Source organism: Bos grunniens, chromosome 3, assembly GCF_055505025.1.
Source record: "Bos grunniens cultivar Pamir isolate PY7600 chromosome 3, Bosgru_T2T1.0, whole genome shotgun sequence".
Classification (NCBI taxonomy): Eukaryota; Metazoa; Chordata; class Mammalia; order Artiodactyla; family Bovidae; genus Bos; species Bos grunniens.
In genome coordinates, this window is record NC_141167.1 from 39,355,080 (window position 1) to 39,371,363 (window position 16,284).

General features: G+C 36.4%; 1 protein-coding gene across 32 annotated transcripts in view; it reads right to left on the reverse strand.

Annotated features, from left to right (window-relative positions):
• The window catches only part of ITGB3BP (integrin subunit beta 3 binding protein), a 106,857-nt gene that overhangs the window by 31,797 nt on the left and 58,776 nt on the right, over nt 1-16,284 (reverse strand). For 26 of the 32 annotated variants that reach the window (XR_015160182.1, XR_015160180.1, XR_015160176.1 and 23 more), the window contains one exon: nt 15,852-15,918. Coding sequence is in view for 11 of the 32 variants with exons in the window: in XM_086390342.1 (XP_086246468.1) it covers nt 15,852-15,918 (67 nt within the window). In the remaining 21 variants the exon portion in view is untranslated. Of the gene's footprint in view, nt 1-9,790; nt 9,884-15,851; nt 15,919-16,284 lie in introns of those variants that run through there. The other 6 variants (XR_015160195.1, XR_015160178.1, XM_086390349.1 and 3 more) reach the window with 2 other exon arrangements.

The window sequence follows — 16,284 nt, forward strand, 5'->3', positions numbered from 1 at the left end:
ATTTCTATCCTTTATAGAGCTCATCTTTGCATGAAATGTTCCCTTGGTATCTCTAATTTTCTTGAAGAGATCTTTAGTCTTTCCCATTCTGTTGTTTTCCTTTATTTCTTTGCATTGATCGCTGAGGAGGCTTTCTTATCTCTCCTTGCTATTCTTTGAAACTTTGCATTCAGATGCTTATATCTTTCCTTTTCTCCTTTGCTTTTCGCTTCTCTTCTTTTCACAGCTATTTGTAAGGCCTTCTCAGACAGCCATTTTGCTTTTTTGCATTTCTTTCCCATGGGGATCGTCTTGATCCCTGTCTCCTGTACAGACTTCAAAGTTCATTAGTTTGTTATCTCACTGAGAAAGCTGGGTGGGGGAAACAGGGAGATGCTGGTCAAAGGGTACAATCCTTCATATGTAAGATGAATCAGTTCTGGGGATTTCATGCATAGCATGGATATGCAGATGATACCACCCTTATGGCAGAAAGTGAAGAGAAACTAAAAAGCCTCTTGATGAAAGTGAAAGAGGAGAGTGAAAAAGTTGGCTTAAAGCTCAACATTCAGAAAACGAAGATCATGGCATCCGGTCCCATCACTTCATGGGAAATAGATGGGGAAACAGTGGAAACAGTGTCAGACTTTATTTTTATGGGCTCCAAAATCACTGCAGATGGTGACTGCAGCCATGAAATTAAAAGATGCTTACTCTTTGGAAGGAAAGTTATGACCAACCTAGATAGCATATTCAAAAGCAGAGACATTACTTTGCCAACAAAGGTCCGTCTAGTCAAGGCTATGGTTTTTCCAGTGGTCATGTATGGATGTGAGAGTTGGACTGTGAAGAAGGCTGAGTGCCGAAGAATTGATGCTTTTGAACTGTGGTGTTGGAGAAGACTCTTGAGAGTCCCTTGGACTGCAAGGAGATCCAACCAGTCCATTCGGAAGGAGATCAGCCCTGGGATTTCTTTGGAAGGAATGATGCTAAAGCTGAAACTCCAGTACTTTGGCCACCTCATGTGAAGAGTTGACTCATTGTAAAAGACTCTGATGCTGGGAGGGACTGGGGGCAAGAGGAGAAGGGGACGACAGATGAGATGGCTGGATGGCATCACTGATTCAATGGACATGAGTCTGAGTGAACTCCGGGAGTTGGTGATGGACAGGGAGGCCTGGCGTGCTGCAGTTCATGGGGTTGCAAAGAGTCGGACACGACTGAGGGACTGATTTGATCTGATCTGATCTGATGGTAGCTATTCCATGCATAGCATGGTAGCTATAAATACTACATTGTATACTTTGGTGGCTCAGATGGTAAAGAATCTGCCTGTAATGCAGGAGGCTTGGATTCGACCCCTGGGTTGAGAAGATCCCTTAAGAGAAGGAAATGGCAACCCACTCCAGTATTCTTGCCTGGAGAATTCCACGGACAGAGGAGCCTAGCAGGCTACAGTCCATGGGGTCACAAGTAGTAGGACATAACTGAGCGACTAAGAGTGCTGGAGACAGTAAGTGATACTTCAAACTGATAGAGAGAGTACATCTTAAACATTCTCACCAAGAGAAAAAGGTAACAATGTGAGATGTGTTAATTAACCAAACTGTCATAATTATTTTAGTGAATACGTATCACATTATATACTTTAAATATACATATTTTATTTTTCAGTTATACTTCAATTAAGCTGGAAAAATTTTTTTAAAAAGAAAGCTAATTTTCCCAGTCCCCTAACCTTCTGCTACACACATGTCTTTCTAATGTGTAATCCTGGATTTTCTACCTATTTGTTTTATTCACTCTGTTTAACTCTTTTACTTAAAGAATATTCTCTCCACCACAAACTACTGCTCAAAACAATGATTTAAGCCAATCTCCACTTCCTCTATAATGAAATTAAATTCTAATATTCAGATTTCTCCCTTACTACTCTACTAACACTACATACTCTCAAAGGTCAATCTATCCCTCCCTCCCACATTTCCCCTCTGATAGCCATAACTACATTCTCTAAGTCTGTGAGTCCGTTTCTATTCTATAAATAAGTTCATTTGTGTATTTTTTTTTTTTACTTTCCACACAATACCGTATTTGTCTTTCTCTGACTTCCCTTAGTATGATAATCTCCATGTCCATCCATATTGGTGGAAGTGGCATTATTTCAATATTTTTAATGACTGAGGAGTATTCCATTGTGTACACGTACCACATCTTTATCCATTAATCTGTCAATGGATATTAGGTTGCTTCCATGTCCTGGCTATCATAAACAGTGCTGCAATGAACACTGGGGTACATGCATCCTTTCAAACCATGTTTTTCTCTGAATATATCCCCAGGAATGGGATTGATGGATCACACGGTAGCTCTACTTTTAGTTTTTTAAGGAACCTCCATACTGTTCTCTATAGTGACTGTACCAATCTACATTCCCACCAACAGTGAAGAAGGAGGCTCCCTTTTCTCCAACCCTCTCCAGCATTTATTGTTTCTATTGTATAGATTTTTTTTGATAATGAACATTCTGACTGGTGTGAGGTGACATTGTAGTTTTGATTTCCATTTCTCTAATAATTAGTGATGCTGAGTGTATCTTCATGTGCCTCTGGGTCGTCTGTATGTCTTCTTTGGAGAAATGTCTATTTAGGTCATCTGCTCATTTTTTGGATGGTCTATCCATTTTGTTTATGATTCCCTTTGCTGTGAAAAAGCTTTTAATTTTAAATAGGTTTCATTTTGTTTTTATTTTCACTATTCTAGGAGACAGCTTGAAAAAGATACTGCTGCAATTTATGTCAAAGAGTGTTCTGCCTATGTTTTCCTCTAAGAGTTTTATAGTATCTAGTTTTACGTTTAAGTCTCTAATCCATTTTGAGTTTATTTTTATGATGTTAAACAATGTTCTAATTTCATCTTTTTACATGCAGCTGTACAGTCTTTACAGCCCCATTTATTGAAGAGACTGTCTTCCATTACATAGTTTTGTCTTCTTTGTTGTAGATTAATTGATCTTAGGTGTGAGGGTTTATTTCTAGGCTTTCTATCCTGTTCTATTGATGTATATTTCTGTTTTTGTTTTAGTACCATACTGTTTTGATGACTGAAGCTTTGAGTATAGTCTGAAGTCAGAAAAACGGAGCTGGATGAATCAGGCTCCCTTTCTCAAGATTGCTTTGGTTATTCTGGACCTTTTGTGTCTCCACACAAACTTTAAGACTTTTTTGTTCTAGTTGTGAAAAATACATTGGTAATTTGATAGGAATCACACCAAATCTGTTGGTTGCCTTCGGTGGTATAGTCATTTTGACGGTATCAATTCTTCCAATTCAAGAATATGGTATATATTTCCATCTGTTTGTGTCATCTTTGATTTCTTTCATCAGTGTCTTATAGCTTTTGGAGTACAGGTCTTTTGTCTCTGTTCAGTTCAGTTCAGTTCAGTCGCTCAGTCATGTCCAACTCTTTGCGACCCCATGAATCACAGCATGCCATGCCTCCCTGTCCATTACCAACTCCGGGAGTTCACTCAAACTCATGTCCACTGAGTCAGTATGCCATCCAACCATCTCATCCTGTCGTCCCCTTCTCCTCCTGCCCCCAATCCCTCCCAGCATCAGGGTCTTTTCCAATGAGTCCGTTCTTTGGATCAGGTAGCCAAAGTATTGGAGTTTCAGCTTCAGCATCAGTCCTTCCAATGAACATTCAGGACTGATTTCCTTTAGAATGGACTGGTTGGATTTCCTTGCAGTCCAAGGGACTCTCAAGAGTCTTCTCCAACACCACAGTTCAAAAACATCAATTGTTCAGCACTCAGCTTTCTTTATAGTCCAATTCTCACATCCATCATGACTACTGGAAAAACCATAGCTTTGACTAGATGGACCTTTGTTGGCAAAGTAATGTCTCTGCTTTTTAATATGCTGTCTAAGTTGGTCATAAATGAACACTGAATTTTGTCAAAAGCTTTTTTTGTATCTATTGAGAGGACTGTATGTTTTTTATTCTTTAACTTGTTAATGTGGTACATCACACTGATTGACTTGCAGATACTGAAAATTCTTACATCCCTGGGATAAATCTCACTTGATTATGGCATATGATTCTTTTAATAATATTTTGTTGGTTTCAGACTGCTAGTGTATTGTTGAGCATTTTTGTGTCTGTGTTCTTCAGTGATATTGGCCTTAATTTTCTTTTCTGTGTGTGTGGTATCTTTGTCTGGCTTTGGTATCAGAGTGATGGTGGCCTCACGAATGAGTTTGGGTGTGTTCTTTCCTCCACAATTTTTGAGGCTAGTTTCAGAAGGACAGGTGTTAACTCTGTTAACTCTTGTGTAAATGTTTTCTAGAATTCACCTGTGATGTCATCTGATCCTGGACTTTTCCTTGTTTAACTTTTTAATCACAGTTTCAATTTCAGTACTTGTGCTTGGTCTGTTCATATTTTCTATTTCTTCCTGGTTTAGTCTTAGGAGACTACACATTTTTAAGAACTTGTCCATTTCTTCTAATTGTCCATTTTATTAGCATATAGTTGCTTGTAGCAGTCTCTTATGATCCTTTGTATTTCTGTGTCTATTGTAATTTCTTTTTCATTTCTAATTTTATTGATTCTAGCCCTCTTTCATTTTTTTCTGATGAGTCTGATAAGTTTTATCAATTTTGTTTATCTTGGTCAAAGAAAACCAGCTTTTAGGTTCATTGGTCTTCTCTATTGTTTTCATCTCTATTTCTGCTCTCATCTTTCTGATCTCTTTCCTTCTACTAACTTTTGATTTTGTTTGTTCTTCTTTCTCTAGTTGCTTTAGGTGTAAGATACGGTGATTTTGTTTCCTGAGGTAAGATTTTATTGCTATAAACATCCCTCTTAAAGCCATTTTTGCTGCATCCCATAGATTTTGGATCATCATGCTTTTATTATCATTTATCTCTAGGTATTTTTTTATTTCCTCAGTGATCCATGGGGGGTTGCTTAGTAGCATATTGTTTAGCCTCAAAGTGGTTTTTTAAAGTTTTTTTTCTTGTAGTTTCTCCTAAGCTCATAGCATTTAGGTTGAAAAAGATGCTTGATTATGCTTTCAATTTTTTAAAATTTACCAAGGCTTGCTTTGTGGCCAGCATATAATCAATCCTTAAGAATGTTCTATATGCACTAGAGAAGAATGTGTATTCTGCTGGTTTTGGATAGAATGCTCCATAAATACTTAATTAAGTCTATCTGGTCTGAGCGACTGAACTGAACTGAACTGATCTGGTCTAAAGTAACATTTAAGGTCTGTGTTTCCTTGTTGATTGTATCAAGATGATCTGTCCACTGATGTTTAAGTGGGGTGTCACAGTCCCCCCTATTATTGTGTTACTATTGATTTCTCCTTTCATGTTATTAGTATTTGCCTTATATATTGGAGTTCTCCTATGTTGAGTGCATATATAATTACAATTGTTACATCTTCTGGGATTGTCTTGGACTGTTGGACCTCTGTCTCTTGCAACAGTCTTTATTTTACAGTCTATTTTGTCTGATATGAGTACTGCTACTTTAGCTTTCTTTTCATTTCCATTTGCAAGAAAGATGGAATATCTTTATCTTCTCACTTTCAGTCTGTATGTGTCCCCTGATCTAAAGTGGGACTCTTGTAGACAGCATATATATGGGTCTTGTTTTTGCATCCGTTCCAGAGAGTCTATGACTTTTGGTTGGAGCATTTAATCCATTGATATAAATATCAATATGTATGGTTGTATTGCTATTTTTTAAATTGTTTAAGATTTGTTTTTGTAAGCCTTTTTTCTTCCCTATTTTGTTCTCTTCTCTTGTGACTTGACGACGAACTTTAGTGTTGTGTCTAGATTTCTTTTTCTTTCTTTGCGTATATCTACTGTAGATTTTCAGTTTGTGGTTCCCATGAGGTTTTAATATAGCAGTCTATATATAAACAAGATTGTTTCAAGTTGCTGATCTTTTAATTTCAAATTTGAATTCATTTCAAAGAGCTCTCCTTTCTCACAACTGCTGGTTTCCATATCATGTTTGTGTGTGGATGATTTCCTACCTTTACTGCATGTTTGCCTTTATTGGTGAGCTTTTCCATATTTAATTTTCTTGTTTCTAGTAGTGGCCTTTTCCGCTTGGAAAAGTTCCTTTAGTATTTGTTGCAAAGCTGGTCTGATGGTACTGAATTCTAATATTTTTTGCCTGTCTATCAAGCTCTTGATTTTTCTGTTGATCCGTATGACAGCCTTGCTGGGTAGAGTGTTCTTGGTTGTAGAGTTCTCCCTCTCATTACTTTAAATACATCATGCTTCTCCCTTCTGAGCGGCAGAGTTTCTGCTGAGAAATCAGCTGATAATGTTATGGGAGTTCCCCTGTATGTTTTGTTGTTGCTTTTCCCTTGTTGCTTTTAATATTTTTTAAAATTTTAATTTAATTTTCATCAGTTTGAAATCTAGGTGTCTCATGTGTTTCTCCTTCGGTTTATCCTGCCTAGGACTCTCTGCACTTCCTGGACTTGGGCGACTAATTCCTTTCCTTGCTAGGGAAGTTTTTAGCTATTATTGCTTCAAATATTTTCTCAAGTTCTTCATTTCTTTTCATTCTTGTTTCCTGGGAGTGATCTTCACCATCCTGTCTTCCAAGCCAATTATCTGTTCTTCCTCAGTTGCTCTGCTATTGATTCCTTGTAATGTTATCTTTCATTTCAGTCACTGCATTGTTCTTCTGTTTGTTCTTTAGTTCTTCTAGATCTTTTTTAAATATTTCATGTATCTTCTCAACATATGTCTCCCATTTTTCCCCAAGATCTTGGATCATTTTCACATCATTACTCTGAATTCTTTTTGCATTAGATTGTCTATCTCCACTTCACTTAGTTGTTCTTCTGGGGTTTTATCTTGTTCCTTCATCTGGGATGCATTCCTTTCCCGTCTCATTTTGTCTAACTTTCTGTGATTGCAGTTTATATTCCACAGGCTGCAATCATTCTTGCTTTTATGATTTGAAATCGGGTAGATGAGGCTAAGATACTTACACAGGCTTTCTGGTGGGAGGAACTGGTTCCTGTCCACTGGTGGGTGCTGGTTCTGCCCCCTGGTGGGCAGGGCCATGCTCAGGAAAATGTTAAGCAGCCTGTCTGCTGATGGGTGGGGCTGTATTCCTGTCCTGTTGATTGCTTAGCCTGAGGTGTCTCAGCACTGGAGCTTACAGGCTGTTGGGTGGGGCTAGGTCTTGGGGAGAAAATGGCGACCTCCAGGAGAGCTCATCTTAATGAGTACTTGCCAGAACTGCCACTGTCAGTGTCTTCTTCCCCACAGTGAGCAACACCTGCCTCCCACCTTGGCAAGAGACCCTCCAATACCAGCAGGTAGGTGTGGTCCAGTCTCTTAAGCTTTTCCCCTAGGAGCTGGTGCACGAGACTTTGTGTGCACCCTATAGGAGTAAAATCTGTTTCCCCTAGTCCTGTGAAATTCAATCAAAACCCACTGGCCTTCAAAGCCAGATTGTCTGGGGGATCTTTGTCCTATTAACAGACCCCCGAGTCTGGGAAGCCTGATGTGGGGTCCAGGACTTTCACTTCTGTGGGAAAACTTCTGTGATAGAATTATTTTCCAGTTTGTGGATTGTCTAGCTTATTGCAACTGTGTTCCTCCTACCATTGCATTGTGGCTTATTCTTTGTCTTGGGTTACAGAGTATCTTTTTTGGTAGGTTCCATTGTTTTTTATCAGCAGGATGCAGATGACACCACCCTTATGGCAGAAAGTGAAGAGGAACTAAAAAGCCTCTTGATGAAAGTGAAAGTGGAGAGTGAAAAAGTTGGCTTAAAGCTCAACATTCAGAAAACGAAGATCATGGCATCCGGTCCCATCACTTCATGGGAAATAGATGGGGAAACAGTGGAAACAGTGTCAGACTTTATTTTTTGGGGCTCCAAAATCACTGCAGATGTTGACTGCAGCCATGAAATTAAAAGATGCTTACTCCTTGGAAGGAAGGTTATGACCAACCTAGATAGCATATTCAAAAGCAGAGACATTACTTTGCCAACAAAGGTCTGTCTAGTCAAGGCTATGGTTTTTCCTGTGGTCATGTATGGATGTGAGAGTTGGACTGTGAAGAAGGCTGAATGCTGAAGAATTGATGCTTTTGAGCTGTGGTGTTGGAGAAGACTCTTGAGAGTCCCTTGGACTGCAAGGAGATCCAACCAGTCCATTCGGAAGGAGATCAGCCCTGGGATTTCTTTGGAAGAAATGATATTAAAGCTGAAACTCAAGTACTTTGGTCACCTCATGCGAAGAGTTGACTCATTGGAAAAGACTCTGATGCTGGGAGGGATTGGGGGCAGAAGGAGAAAGGGATGACAGAGGATGAGATGGCTGGATGGCATCACTGACTTGATGGACGTGAGTCTGAGTGAACTCTGGGAGTTGGTGATGGACAGGGAGGCCTGGCGTGCTGCGATTCATGGGGTCGCAAAGAGTTGGACACAACTGAGCGACTGAACTGAACTGAACTGAGCTGTGATTTTAATGTTTTTGTAAGGACTGAGCTCACTGTAAGGTCTGAGCTACCATCTTGTTAAACAATGCATAGTCATGTTGTCCCTGTAGTTGTTTTTCAATTCAAAATTTTTTCTTATTGTAGTGTGTGCGTGTGTATGTATATATATATATATAAAATATAAAAGTTGTCATTTTACCATTTTAAAGTGTACACTTCAGTGGTATTAATTACATTCACAAAGCTTTACAACCATCAACACTATCTATTTTCAAAACCATTCTATTACCACAGACTAAAACAAATACAATGAACTATTTCAGGCTTCCCTTGTAGCTCAGTTGGTAAAGAATCTGCCTGCAATGCAGGAGACCTGGGTTCGATTCCTGGGTCAGGAAGATCTGCTGGAGAAGGAAATGGCAACCCACTCCAGTATTCTTGACTAGAGAATCCCAGGGACAGAGGAGCCTGGCAGACTATAGTCCATGAGGTCACAAGAGTCAGACATGACTTAGCAACTAAACCACTACCATTACCACAAACAGAAACTCCATAACATTAAACAATAGCCCTTAGCCTCTAGTAATCTCTGATATACTTTCTCTTTAAAGTTGCCTCCTCTAGATATTGCACATAACTGAAATTGTATAACATTCGTCCTTTTGTATTTGGCTTATTTCACTTACCATGTTTTCAAGGTTCATCATGCTATACAGTATGTATCAGAACCTCAATCATTTTTATGCCTGAATAATTTTTTACACAGTGTGGAATTTTGATAGGCATTACATTAAGTGTATAGATCACTTTGGGTAGAGGTACAGATACCTTAACAATATTAAATCTTCTGCCCATGAAAGCAGATTGTTTTTCCATTTATTTAGGTCTTCTTCAATTTCTCTCAGCAATACTTTGCAATTTCCAGTGTACAAAGTCTTTCACCTCTGTGGTTAAATTTATTCCTAGATATTTTATTCTTCTAAGTGAAGTGAAGTGAAGTCACTCAGTCATGTCCAACTCTTTGCGACCCCATGGACTGTAGCCTAACAGGCTTCTCCGTCCACGGGATTTTCCAGGCAAGAGTACTGGAGTGGGTTACCATTTTCTTTTCCAGGGGATCTTCCTGACCCGGGGATTGAACCCAGGTCTCCGGTATTGTAGGCACACACTTTACCCTCTGAGCCATCAAGGAAACCAGGAAGGATTTATTCTTCTAAATCCTACTATAAACAGAATTGCCTCCTTCAATTCTTTCAAACTGTTCACTGCAGGTGTATAGAAACACAATGGATTTTTGTGTACTGATCTTATACCTTGTAATTTTGCTGACTTTGTTTATTAGTACTAACAGCTTCTTGTGCATTCTTCAGGAGTCTCTCTATGTAGGATCAAGAAGATCAAGTTATCTGCAAAAAGAGATGGTTTTATTTCTTCTTTTTCAATTGGATGCCTTTTACTCTTTTTTCTTATCTAATTGCTATGGCTAGAATTTCCAGTAAAATATTGAATACTAGTGGTGAAAGTGAGCATGCTTATCTTAATACTGATGTTTGGAAGAAAGTTTCCATTTTTTTCTGTCCAGAATTTTAAACAGTTGAAAATAAAAGTAAATACTTGTCTCCCTCTTAGTCTTTGATTGCCTACAGAATATAAGCATAATTATACCTTCATCCTATGTTTTTTTTTTTTCTAATTTTATTTTTAAACTTTACATAATTGTATTAGTTTTGCCAAATATCAAAATGAATCTGCCACAGGTATACATGTGTTCCCCATCCTGAACCCTCCTATGTTTTCAATAAATATTTTCTACTAAGTTACCCAGAGACCTTCATTTAAGCAGAAAGTGATACATAAGTCAGTATTCTTACATATGATCAAATACTTAAAATACAGTAAAGAGAAAATCAGAGTTCTGAAATGTGGTTAATTGTCACAATTAAATTGTATAGATAAAAAACAAAAAAAAACAGAACCTGATTCTAGCATAACATTACTATTAAAAAGGCTTTACTTGGATAAGTATAGAAATAAGTTACTCTTTTGCCTACAAGAGAATAAGCCAGTGATTGAAAATACACTTTATATAGCAAAGAGGACTATTCTATGTCTTGACTGTGGTGGTAGATGTGATAAAATTGCATATAATGAAATATACATATTTCATTATACAAAGAGAATTCATGAATTAAAAAAAGGCCTTGACTGTGGTGGTAGATGTGATAAAATTGCATATAATGAAATATACATATTTCATATACAAAGAGAATTCATGAATTAAAAAAAGGCCAATTAATAGGATGATGGAGTTAGAAAATCATTACTATGTAACTGTCTTAGTTTAGTAATTGTTAGTCGCTCAGTCGTGCCCAACTCTTTGCGATCCCATGGAATGCAGCCCACCAGGCTCCTGTGTCTTTGTTTACTGGCTCAGTAAATTGTCCTCCCAAATGTGAATGGGTATCATCCAATCCACTGAGGCTCTGAAAAGAAGAAAAAGTAGAGGATGGGAGGTTGAGTTTGCTGCCTGTCTGCTCATGCTGGGACATTGCTCTTGTGCCCCTGAACTGAGACTCACACCACTGGATCTCCTGATGGTTAGGCCTTTAGACTTGGACTGGAATTATACCACTGGCTTTGCTGGGTCTCCAGCTTGCTGACGGTACATTGTAGGACTTAGCCTCCGTATTTGCATGAGTCAATTCTTCACAGTAAGTCTATCTATATGTGTAATTATATACAATTCATTATTAATCAATAATTATTATATCACACTATATTTCATTCTCATTATTACACTACTATATGTATGCACATCTGCTATTCTTTCTCTTTCTCTGGAAAACTGTAATCTAATACAACTGCCAAAACAAATCATAAAATGTTATAATCACTTAAAACTTATCTAAAAGCATGAAATAGTTTAATTTCAGATTTAAAAGATATAAGTCAGATTTAAAAGATATAAGTCTTTTGAATGGTTTTATAAAATAATAAAGGAAATCTAAGAATATACGTGATTCAAAAATCATTGCTTGCCACTTGATTTCTATATATCCTTTTGGACAATTTGAGTTTCTATTATGTACATCTATTGTCTATTTTAAAATATATTAAGTGAGTTAAAAAATAATGTTTTTATCTTAATATCTAGCTGAAATTTGTTTCACCAAGGAAGCTAGAAGTTTGGTTAAAGTAAGGAGGAGTAGTAATTTATAACAAAACTATTTGTGGGATAGAGCACATAAAAATATTTGGACTGGGGGGAGTATGACTAGGGAAAGCAGCTATAAAAAGATAAGGGGTACAGGTGATATATACAGATGTCAAACTAGGAGACCTCTTTGATAAACTCTTATTTTTGTCCCTATTATACTCTATGTGGCATTCTCCATATTTTTTTTTTACCCAGACTACCACTGATTAATACTATACATTACCTACATTATGAAAAAAATATACTTGTAGCCTGAAATGAGGTCTTAACCACAAATTACAACACAATTTGTATGGAAAATGCATTCTAAGATTCATTCAAATGGTTTAAAAATTATTCAGACCCAAGACTGAACCAGAAAAAGATAGAAAATATGAACAGACCAATCGTAAGTACAGAAATTGAATTAGTAATTTAAAAACTGCCCAAAACCAAAAGTCTAGGACTAGATGGTTTCACAGGTGAATTCTATCAAACATTTAAAACCTGTTCTTCTGAAACTAAAAAACCTGCGGAGGAAGGAACACTCCCAAACTCATTCTGTGAAGCCAACAAGACCTTGATACCAAAACTAGACAGAGATACCACACAAAAAGAAAATGACAGGCCAATACGACTGTTGAACATACGTGAAAAAATCCTCAACAAAATACGAGCAAACTGAATCCAACAATACATTAAAAGGGTCATACCTCATAATCAAATGGGATTTATCCCAGAGATGCAAAGATTTTTCAGTACCAGCAAATCAATGTGATATACCACACATTAACAAACTGAATAATAAATTTCATTTATTTCAATAGATGCAGAAAAAGGTTTTGATGAAATTCAACATCCATTTATGATAAAAACTGTCAGTTGGCACAGGGGAACATATCTCAACATAATAAAGACTATATATGACAAATCCACAGCTAATATCATACTCAATAGTGAAAAGCTAAAAGCATTTCCTCTAAGATCAGTAACCACACACCCTTGCCACTTTTATTCAACATAGTTTTGGAAGTTCTAGTCACAGCAATTGGAGAAGAAAAAGAAATAAAAGGAATCCAAACTGGAAGTGAAGAAATAAAACTGTCAATGTTTGCAGATGACATGATATTGTATACAAAACATCCTAAAGACACCACAAGAAAACTACTAGAGCTCATCAAGGAGTTGGTAAAGCTGTAGGATACAAAATTAAAATATAGAAATCAGTTGCATTTCTATGTACTAACAACAAAAGACAGAGAAATCAAAGAAATAATCCCATCTACCATCATATCAAGAAGAATAAAATACCTAGGAATAAACCTACCTAAGGATTTACTTCAAAAATTATAAGATGCTGAATTCAAAGAAATTGAAGACAACATAAACAGATAGAAAGACATAACATACTATGTTTCTGGGCTGGAAAAATTGATGTTGTCAAAATGACTATACTTACCCAAGGCAATCTACAGATTCAATGCAATCTGTATCATATTACCAATAGCATTTTTTCCAGAACTATAACAAATAATTTTAAAAATTTGTATGGAAACACAAAAAACCCGAATAGCCAAAGCAATTTTAAGAAAGAACAGAGCTGGAGGAATTAGACTCCCTGACTTCTGACTATACTACAAAGCTACACTCATCAAAACAGTCAAGTACTAGAACAAAAACAGACACATAGATCAATGGAAAAAGATAGGAAGCCAAGAACTAAACCCATGCAGTTATGGTCAATTAATCTACAATAAAGAAGGCAAGAATATACAATGGAGAAAAGACAGTCTCTTTAATGAGTGGTGCTGGGAAAATTGAACAGCTACATGTAAAAAATGAAACTAGAACATTATCTAACACCATATACAAAAATAAAATGTATTAAAGGCCTAAATATAAGACTCAATACTATAAAATTCTTAGAGGAAAACATACGCAGAACACTCTTCGACATAAATCACAGCAATATTTTTTTTGGATCTGTCTCCTAGATTAATGGAAATAAAAGCAAAAATAAACAAATATGCTATAATTAAAATTATACATTTTTCCACTGGAAAGGAAACCATAAATGAAATGAGAAGACAACCTACAGACTGGGAGAAAACATTTGCAAATGAGGGAACCAATGAGCTTAATTTCCAAATTACAGAAACAATTCATACAAGTCGCTAACAAAAAAACAAACAACTCAATCAAAAACTGGGCAGAAGACCTACATAGACATTTCTCCAAAGAAGACATACAGATGGCCAACAGGCATGTGAAAAGACATTTAATGTTGCTAAGTAGAGAATTGCAAATCAAAACTACAGTGCATATCACCTTACATTGCTCAGAATGATCATCATCAAAAAGTCTATAAATAACAAATGCTGGAGAGGGTGTGGAGAAAAGGGAAACCTCCTACAGTGTTGGTGGGAACGTAAACTGGTGTAGCCACTATGGAAAACAGTAGGAAGGCACCTTAAAAAACTAAAAATAGTTACCGTATCATTCAGCAATCCCACTCCTGGGCATATATCTGGAAAGCACTCTATTTCAAAAAGATGCATGCACCCCAATGTTCATAGCAGCATTATTTACAATAGCCAAGACATGGAAGCAATCTAAGTGTCCACTGACAGATGAATGGATAAACAACATGTGGTATAACCCAATGGAGTATCAGTCAGCCATAAAAAGAATGAAATAATGCCCTTTAAATTGGATGGACCTAGAGATACTAACTGAAGTCAAGTCAGAGAAATACAAATGTCATATGATATCACTTATATGTGGAATTAAAAAAAAATGACATGAACTTATTTACAAAACAGAAACACATTCACATAGAAAATAAACTTATGGTTATCAAGGGAAAAGTGGGGGAGGAAGGCAGGGATAAATAAGCAGTTTGGGATTAACAGATACACACTACTATATATAAAACAGATAAACAACAAGGACCTACTGTATACCATAGGGAACTATATTCAATATCTTGTAACAACCTATAATGGAAAAGAATCTGAAAAGAATACACACACACACATATAAAAAACTAAATCACTGTGCTGTACATCTGAAACCAATACAAGACTGTAAATCAACTGTACTTCAATTTAAATAAATAAATAAGATTTTGAACCATAACCTATAACCCACTTCTAAGTCAGGGAAGGTATATCAATTTACAACATGAGTCCATAAGCCCCCAATGGGTAGATACTTCATTTTCCTCATGTTTACCCATCTATCACATTGTATGGCACAAAGAAGATACAGCTGGAAAAGTAAATGAGCTGAACACATGAACTACTATGAAAATTCAACTCCCTGTTCTGCTTATTTCAGTTTTTCAAGTCGTAGTGAACAGATATAAATATTCTTTCCAGAATACACAGGCAGTAGCTTTCTACACAAAACGATTTCATTCAAGGCACTATTGACAGGCCAATACGAAAATTGTTGACTGATGGCCAATAAGCCTTCTAGGTTCCTCTAGATTCCTCATTCTGCTGGCTTCACTATGTTCCTAGCTCCTGAACCAGTTATTTTTTAGGCATTATGTTCTAAAATATTACTTCTCCATCCATCCATTACTTTTCCAGCTGTATCTTCTTTGTGCCATACAGTGTGATGGATGGGTAAAGATGAGGAAAATGAGGCATCTATCCATTGGGGTCTTGTGGTCTCATGTTGTAAATTAATATATTACTTCTCCATCCAAAGAGGGTGTTTTCCTCAGTTTTACCCTAAGCTAGTTTCTTAAGCATAGACTGGGAGAACTGGGCTAAATGGCTATTAAAATTAAGGTATCATATATCACCATCATTGGAGACGGAAATGGCAACCCACTCTAGTATTCTTGCCTAGAGAATCCTGTGCACAGAAAAGCCTGGTGGGCTGCTGTCTATAGAGTCGCACAGAGTTGGACACGACTGAAGCGACTTAGCATGCATGCATGCATGCATATCACCATCATATGAACACTGTTAAAACACATCAAAAATAAAGTATGTTACTTCTTTAAGAAAAAATAGTTCTACAGACTTTTTATTCATTTCTATAAACTATAAACATTTCTATAAACCATTCATTTCTCAAAAGAAATGATTTATCTTAAAACATCACTTTAACAAATATGACCTTTTTAAGACACATGTATATTATTTCAGCAAAAACAAACTTACTCATTGTCTTGCATAGTAGATTCCATTCTTTTGTTTATACTGAGGTGATTCAAGTTTTCCCTCTTTCCTATGTGTGCAATAAAAGGAACATAAAGTTAAAGCAAAATTGTCAAACTTTAAATAGAATTTAGATCACCAAATTTTAAATAAAAAATAAAAGGGTAGACAAATGAAAGAACAGTAGTTAATGAAAAAGTATCCTGAAATTTGGTATGGGAAAATTTTTGCAATTTTGTGAAGAACTTTGCAATAGGTACTTTGTTTCTTTTTTTATTTCCCATTCTAATTTTTTATTTTTATTTTTTTCCATTCTAATTTTTTATTCATGGATTATATTATACAGAAGAAACAATCTTTTGAATAAAATTTCTATTGGGGCTTGGTATATTAAAAAGAAAAACTAGATAAACCCAACTGAATAATATAAACTTTA